Source organism: Porites lutea, chromosome 5 (genome assembly GCF_958299795.1).
Source record: "Porites lutea chromosome 5, jaPorLute2.1, whole genome shotgun sequence".
NCBI lineage: Eukaryota > Metazoa > Cnidaria > Anthozoa > Scleractinia > Poritidae > Porites > Porites lutea.
The window spans coordinates 41,078,013-41,086,484 of record NC_133205.1 but is presented as its reverse complement, the minus strand read 5'-3'; the positions used below and the strand labels follow the sequence as shown (position 1 = coordinate 41,086,484).

The window sequence follows — 8,472 nt, the reverse complement described above, 5'->3', positions numbered from 1 at the left end:
GCTAGTCTATTTTGTATATTTGCCATGGGTCATAAATATTGATTCTTTTGTTTTACTCTGCTAACAAAGGCCCTAAAGTTGTCAACTAGTCAAAGTGAGACATGAATCTCTAGACAAACTCAGCCATGTAAATCAGAGGGAACAAGAACAAGAATATACTTCCTTCTAAATAGAAGAAAAAGAACATTTTTATAGCGCGTATCTAGTAATGATCTAGGCGTTTAACAAAGTAAAAAAAATTAGAATTAAAATAAATTTAAATTTGAATAGTATACATGCAAGTTAGGTTTTAAGTTTGTACTTAAAAAGACTTCGATTCTCGCCTGAGCGTATGTCGTCAGGTAGTTTGTTCCAAAGCTCGGGGGCTGAGACAGCGAATGCTCTAGATCCATATATAGGTCTTAAATCCCCCCGGCCGTAGCCCCTTTTCCCCTTATGAAATTTACGCAAGGTAGAATTTTTTTCTGCTTTTATATCACACTTTGATGATATTTCAAGCTGGAAATGTCCATGAAAGTGCAAGTCTCTTCAATCTGAAAGAAAAAAATATGAGCGGTAGGTTTTGAACCTACGACCTAGAAAACTTTACATACCACGCTAACCACCAGACCACTGCGGATAGAGGGAAAATAATTTAAGTACATAGAGCATCAACGCTAAACCCGAAAAAGAACCTAGTAACCAGTTTCGAAACAGTGCTTAACCCTAATCAGTAAAGTGCAAATCCTAATCTGTATAAGGCATAGTCTCCTTCGCAGCCGTTATTAGGGTCGTCACTCGTCAGGCAACGCTCCTCCCCACTAAGTGGGGAGGAGCATTGCGTGACGAGTGACGACCCTAATAACGGCTGCGAAGGAGACTATATAAGGCAGTGCTTAACCCTAATACATAACGAACTACGTTGTGTAAATTCCATTAGGTGTCCGAAAGGGCTACGGTCGATGGGATCTAATGATACCCTGCGACAGAAAGGGTCGTAAACACAATACAAAAGCTATGTAATGTACGCAATGCATGCTGGTAGTGGCAGCTCTCGGCTAGGCTAGGTTATTTGATTTTAATTTTGATTTCATTTTACTTTACTTTGGTTTCATTTCGTTTTATTTTGATTTCACTTGATTTTACTTTCACTTTTCTTTTGAATTAAAATAAAATTAAAAACAAAGTGGACAATAATTACACGGAAAATAATGAATAATGAATAATTCCTTCAAAATGCGGATTTTTCGATTGGCAGTTCTCGACCACCAGAGAGTAGATTTTGGCTTTTATAATCTTTATTCTTTGCTTTTCTATTCCCACAATTTCATCAATCGGTTTTTGTTTTTGCTGTTTATGCCCATTAAACTCTTTTTTCAATTTAGTGTTTTTTATTAAAATGCTTAGATTATTTTTTAAATTTCAATTTTATTCTTTCTACCTCAACTTAAAATCTTCTTATCTAAACTACAAACGCTAATTTTAACATCTGCTTTTAATTTCCATTAGTCAACGAATCATAATTTGGCAAATGCGACTGATAATAGCAGGCTATTCAGTTTTAAAGTATGCAAATCATTGCGCTTGAGGTTCACTAATTTCCATTTTAACTGCTGAATCATCTTTTGTATCTTCTTGCAATTCTTCTTGCAAATCATCTTGCAAATCCTCTTGCGAATCGTCTTGAGAGTCTTGTCTACCAATTCGTAAAGCTTCAACTTGTTTGTCAGTTTGTTTCTTTTTCTTTTCTCGCTGTTTCTGCTTCCTTTTGAATTCAGCCACAATTTCCTTCTCCATGTCGTCAATTTTTTGTTGTAAATTTCTCCTTTTCATTTCTTGGTCTGTTGCTTGTGTCAATAAGGGAAAAATCTTCATCGCATAAGCTGAAAAATGTTTCAGTTTTGTCACCCTTTCATCTGGCATTTTTGTCAACTCCCGGATGATTTCAGCTAGGTTAAATGAATATGTACGATTGATGTCAAAATTATACTGGCTTGAAACGTCTTGTATTTCTCCTCTTCGCGTCTTGATTTTTTCCACATAGTTTTCCAGTCGGTCTTGAAGCTGTTTCAAGCTTTCAGGCATCATAAAATCCAAGTCTTTACCAGACAGAGTGCTTCACTGATTCACTAAATTTCTCACTGAAATTTTCAGACTGCTAGCGTTTCACTAAATTTTTCACTTTTGTAAAAAAATATGTGTAATCACCTGATTGGTTAAAAAATGGGAAAACCCCCTTCTAGAATATTCTGTAAATCATTAAATATTAAACCAGTGGCGGATCCAGAGCCTTAAGATTAAGGGGGAGCCCGCTCATCCAGACCCTGAGATAAGGGGGGGAGATCTCTCAAAAAAAAGTTTTTTCGGCCCCTCGGGCCTCAGATTGGTCTAAAAATAAGGGGGGGGGGCCGGGCCCCTCCCCTGGATCCGTCAGGGGATTGCCTCTGCCTCTGCCTGTTTTTCTATGGCATTTTCCTTGTTTTTATTCTTGATAGGTCCCACTCAATCCGGAGTCTGTGAATGCTCCTAACACGATCTTTCTCGGACGTCTCTGCAATGTACAATTTTATTTTGCTATTTTTTGGCAAATGACAGAGTAATTTAGACATGTCCTCATTCATAACAAAAACTTAAACGCCGTCGTAGCTTTGAAACAAGCGGCATGTTAGAGTGTCGTTGCTACTGGCAAAACAGAGGTATCTTTTTGGGGAAAAGCTTAAAAAATTATAACGAAGAGTGTCGTATCTCTCGCCACCAATAGACACAGCACTGTTGAAAAAGCAGTGATTAAATTCTCATCAGAAGTTCACCTTACATATGATCAAGCTTTTTGGGGAAACTTAAATTGACTGATATGAATATATAAAGCTAAATTTACAATTTCGAATCTTTATCGTTGCCTGTCCTGGCGCCTGTGCAGAACATTTCGCGCATGCTTATTACATTTTTCCGCTCTCAACGTAAGTAGGCAGTAGTAAAAATGCTAAATGTCAAGATTGTTGAACTACAATGTTGACTTTTTTCTATATGAATCATTAGTTGCCTACTTAAAATCGCCCTGTAATCAGACCCAAGCGCTGGCTTGAACTAAATGACTGAAAAGCATGGAAACCGTACCAGAACGTCCCTGGTCTGATCAAGCTCAGAACATAGTTATTTTATCCACATTATTCCTCGTCATCTTCATAGACGCCTTAGCATATTCATTGTATGCACCATTTTTCCCAAGCGAGGTGAGATGTTTTTTAATTCTTTGTATTGAAGGCATTATTTACAATATTTTCAATGTCTCACTGTATTTTCCAAATGAATTTTCGAATGTAGTGCCTTTATAGAATAAGTTGTACCTAGTAGTGTCCACTGATGACGGATCTGAAAATGCAAATTTTCTCTCAGTTAAATGCTCTTCTGCGTGTGCACCTACTGAGCTGATTAATTAAAGTATAAAAGCAGAGCTCATTTTATTTCAGTCATTATCTGTACAGCATGGTGTATATAGTTCCAGAAAATATCCGTGCACCTCCCCCCCAACGGAATGCATTTTTGTTTTAGACCCTTACCCTCCTGGAATTTCCATTACAAGAAGTGCTTGTCATACCCCTCTTCCCCCTGAAATTTCCGTGATTTTTCCATTTTGGCTGGGTATCCTTCGAAAGACTATATAGCCGTCAAAAATGTAGTTACACCGCCGTACTATTATGCGAAATGTAATTGTTTTTCCGATAAAGTGCGAAAAAAATCTCTTTATCCATTTTAATACATAGTCTAGTAAACTTAATTTTGCCTTGTAGAGGTCTTTTCTAGCTAATGATTAACGGTAGGCCACTGCCGGAGGACCGTGGAGGCGAATACCTTCTTACACTACAACACTACACGAGAGATACCAACTATAAAAGAATTAGTTCTACATTCAAACTAAACACCAAGTGAACTTCTTTTAGTTAAAACATGATATAAAAGAAGGAAGCTTAGAACAGCACCACATTACGATGAATACCACAATCGTGAAATCAAGCAACAGATAGATAAGCGGAAGTTTATTCATGAGCCGATGACAACTGTATTAAAAAAAAAACGATCGCGTAAGCCGTGAAAAAAGCATTCAGCAGACTGTAATTAGATGATCATCAATGAAAACAATAATTCTTGTTTTGAAACACTGGAAGAAACACTCGGAAAGGCCACTCCCCTTCCCCATCGGAAATTACCTCCTTTGGACTGACCCCCCTCCCCTCAGAATTTCTTTTGCCCTCCATAGGGAGAGTATGGATGTTTTCTGGAACTACAAATTCCATAAAAAAAATTACCACTTTGCTGTAAGTAACTAATTATAATTCCATTGGGTTATAGGTTAGTTTACAAGTTAACACAAGCATAAGCATAAGTAGGGAGTGGTGGCGCGCCCTTCGACCTTCCTCATAAATCTTCTCCTCACAGGGTAAAGCAAAGGCAAACAGAGCATGAAAATTTATTCACAACTTTATTTTCATTTCTTTCGTCTGATATTATAAGCTTAGATAAGTCGTTTCCACAAGTATAATTAAAAAGGACTGAAATTAACGAGTCAGCCGATAAGACCCTGCAAGCATAAGCAAAAGAATAAACCATCCAAGTTACAAATCATAAAAAAAAACTCTAGATGCCGCGCTAGTTTTGTTCAATTCTGCCGCTAAACTTTAGAATGATTTACCCCCGCAAGACACAAGATTGGTAAAAACTTTGGAACTCACGATGAAATAGCCCCTTCTATCCTAAGGAAATGTTTGTAAACTTTCTTCACAATTCATAGTATTACTCAACCCTATCGTAATAGGAAATAATGTTATAGAGCAAGTTAAATGTTATTAGATCTTAGGCGTCAATTTGAGCAATGACCTCAAAAATGGAATAACCATGAGGATTACATTGTTAAGAAAGCCTGTGAGAAATTATATTCCCCAAGGGGTACTGCTTAGAGCGGGTGTTAGTAAATTTAGCATTCTGAAATTAAAGTACATCTTACTACGATAAGACCAGTTTTAGAATGCGCTGTGCCCGTGTGGCAATCCTATCCCAGACTACTTGGCTGGCGGATGTAATAGAGTCAGTGCAAAAGAGGGCACTTAAGATAGTTTTCGCTGTGGAGAAATCCTGTACGGAGGCCCTGTGTCAAGCAAACTTGCCAACACTGCAAGAGAGAAAAGTCATTTTCTAGTTATATTGTTACCTACGCCTGTTGCAGGTACTTGTAATTACAAGCTCAGAAAGAACTCCGAGAAATTCCTTCCATTTAATGGTGTAATTACTTGTAGAACCAAGAGGGCAGATTCATTTTTTACGCTTAGATATTCTAAGTAAACTTTTACAAGTAATATTATAATCATTATTCATATTTGTAAATATCTAGGTAAATTAGTAGTATTTTTACGGTTTATTTTTAAATTAGTCTTGTAAATTTTTTGCTCACCAATTCAGTATTGATTTTGCAGCAATGAGTAATAAACTTTCCTATTAAGAGCAGTGTAGTATTCACTTGCCATTTTATTGCATTTTTGTTTTAAACATCCATGCCACACTCATGGGCATTTATCTCTAGTTGCTATTTATTAGTTCTTTTAGACGCGTGCTTATTTTTACTTCAAATCTAGCCTTTAATTTGATCATGATTTATTTAACTGGTGGAAAAAGCATGCAGTAATTATTACGTTACCTTTTAGGCCTTATTATCACAAACCTTATCGGGTAAGCCTTCTCGACCGAACTTCTTCTTTTTCTTCTTCTTTGCATAACAATAAAGTGATATTTTTTTCTTTTTACTAAATTTTTTTATTAGGCAGAAGACAAGGGAGTATCCACCACTGTTGTAGGATTAATCTTTGGAACTTATCCATTGGGAATGTTCATCTTTTCTTTAGCGTGCGGATTTCTTGTAAGTGGTTTCCGATATTAATTCACGGTACAATAAAGGACAGATCAATTGTAAAATTACTTTACCTGTTAGCTCTAATTAAATTTCTTCTCGATTTACATGGCTTTTAAATAAAATAGAATGCATTCAATTAATTCCCTTATACTGTCTATACTGTCTACTACATGAGAAATTTCTGCAATTTGAATGGCTTAGAGCAGTGGTATTTCAGCTTAATTTGAAATACCTACATGTGAAAGTTACAAACCTTTTACGGGTAGTAGCGGAAACAAATACAGTAATAGCATGATTTGTACGTGATATTTGGCATAAATACCACTCGTGATATTTCAAAATTGTCTCAAATTTGGATGAGGTTTTTGTGATATCCAGAATAATCAAGGTCGAGGCTGAGGCTGAGGCTGATAACCCTTACCGAGACCTTAATTATTCTGAATATCACGAAACCCGAATCTAATAATTGTTTCATTATACATTGAACGAATCCTTTCTTTCTCGCTTCGACATAAAATGTTTTTAAAGTTTGTGCCAACTCTTTCTTTTCCTCAGGTTCTCTCTGTTTTTTCTCTTTTTTACGTAATCAGCAAACAGCTCCTTTGCCTCCTTCGTCGACCTTTTTGTGTTGCGCGAACTTGACATGATTACCCTTAGAAATCATGCACCCCAGTCATACATGACATGATTACCCGTGACCTTGAGTGTCCTTGACATGATTATTGTATAATCTGCAGCTAGATGATGTCCCAGGCGCTGATTTCAAAAATTCACTGTACGCTCTCGGCCAATCAGAAAAGAGTTATTGAGTTAAATGTATAATCACACTACAAATCATACTATTACCTATACAAAAATAGTAGATTCAAGATGTCGAATGGTTACAGTTCCTTATTCAATAATAAATGACGCCATCACAACATCACTTCCACTGTTAAGATCATTAATGAGCTTTAATGGTTGTCTTTACACTAGGCCGTTAAGTAAGACTTAAGAGCTGCTAAGTTTTACTTAACCAAAGATACGTGTGTGAAAGGCCTGATTTAAATCTCAGGTTATTTTACTTTGCATCTCATTAAAGTCGGAAAGTTGATACGATTCAAGAAAGTTTCAAGAGACTTGAAAACCATCCTTAAAACCGACTCAGCGAACGTACGGTTTCTTGAGTTTTGAGAAAGGCGAAGCATGTCAATCAATCATTAATTATGTTGCGTGGAAATAGCATTAAATTATCCTGAAGTAAAAAAGACAGGTTGTGTGTGTACCTTCCTTTTACCTGAAGAATTTAAAATTTACTTGTCTTGAAATATTTCTTAGCTTATTTAGGCTCTAGTGTAAAGACTACCAATGTTAGCCAACTTTACGATTTCATCGATATCAGACACCTTACTATTAGGTTTTTTCGGAAAATTGGTGAAATCTGGACTCTACCAATAAGTCAAACAATATGACGAATGAAGTCAAATTATGTCATTTTGTCAGTCAAGTCTTAACTAGTTGTTGGAAATGATGAGTACATTTATATTATTCTGTGTAACTTTTGTGACAGCATCTTGAGTTGTTGCTAAGTTAAAGCGAGGGGGCCTTCGAATCCCCGCGGAATCACAAAAGGTCCGGTCTAAATAGGGCAAATAATGAATTCAAAGAGATATTTAAGATGACAGACACTTAAAATTTTTTTACTAAATAAATTTTAAACTCAATCTTTCAGATAACAAAGTTTGGAGCTTTCTTCATGCTTTTATCAGGATGTTTTGTTTTCGGAGGATCCTTTATTATGTTTGGGTAGGCTTTCTCTCTTTCTTTCTTTCATTCCTTGCGGATTAAAAAATACCCGGATACATGTGGACGAGGCCTGAACGGGGCATAGAGACCTTTATAACATAGCTAGAAAATTCGCCTTATCAAATTCAATAGCGTGAGCGTGCTTCATATTCCTATCGAGCACGCTGATGACGTCTATAAACTATTCTTAATTCCTCGAGTTGTTGTGAGCTTGGCAATCCTGAGTCTCCTGAGTGTATCCATAACTCAGCAGTGCACGATAAGCGTTTACCATGTATTTTATATGGAATTGAAATTTAAGAGGAAACGTTTGAATTTGTTAACCGATAGTAAGGGAAAGAGGTGAGTGTTATTTTTGTTGTTGTCATCGTTGCGTGAGATCATTCTTTGCAAAGTTGTTTTCTCTCAATAACAATTTTTCCGTAAATTAATTTTTTTTCGGCACCTAAATATGGATTTTACAATCATTTTAGAGTACACTTTCTCTCAGTTTCGGGATAAAAACATAAGATTAACTGTGAGGAAAAAAATATATTCAGGTAAACATTGACGCGTACTGCTTTGAGCGCGCCCTACAATATTAAAATTTTCAGTTAACTGCTGCATTGATCGCTTTGATACTGTTATAAAACAATTAGTTCATGCTGCAGCTGTGGGTATGTCGAGATATTGAGCACTCGGGAAGTTTGGAGAGCACTCAAGAAGCTAGAGTTGGTTTGGAGAGCACTCAAGAGGCTAGAGTTGCACTCGGCTGCGCCTTGTGCAATTCTTACGTCTCTTTCGTGCTCTCCAAACTTCCCGCGTGC

At 36.6% G+C, this 8,472-nt stretch overlaps 1 protein-coding gene across 1 annotated transcript in view; it reads left to right on the top strand.

Moving 5' to 3' along the window:
• Positions 1–3,028: 3,028 nt before the first annotated feature.
• Positions 3,029–8,472, top strand: part of LOC140938390 (MFS-type transporter SLC18B1-like) — a 21,184-nt gene continuing 15,740 nt past the window's right edge. The window contains exons 1-3 of the mRNA XM_073387876.1: positions 3,029–3,212; positions 5,792–5,887; positions 7,593–7,666. Coding sequence (XP_073243977.1) covers positions 3,084–3,212; positions 5,792–5,887; positions 7,593–7,666 — 299 coding nt within the window. The 5' untranslated portion in view covers positions 3,029–3,083. The remainder of the gene's footprint in view (positions 3,213–5,791; positions 5,888–7,592; positions 7,667–8,472) is intronic.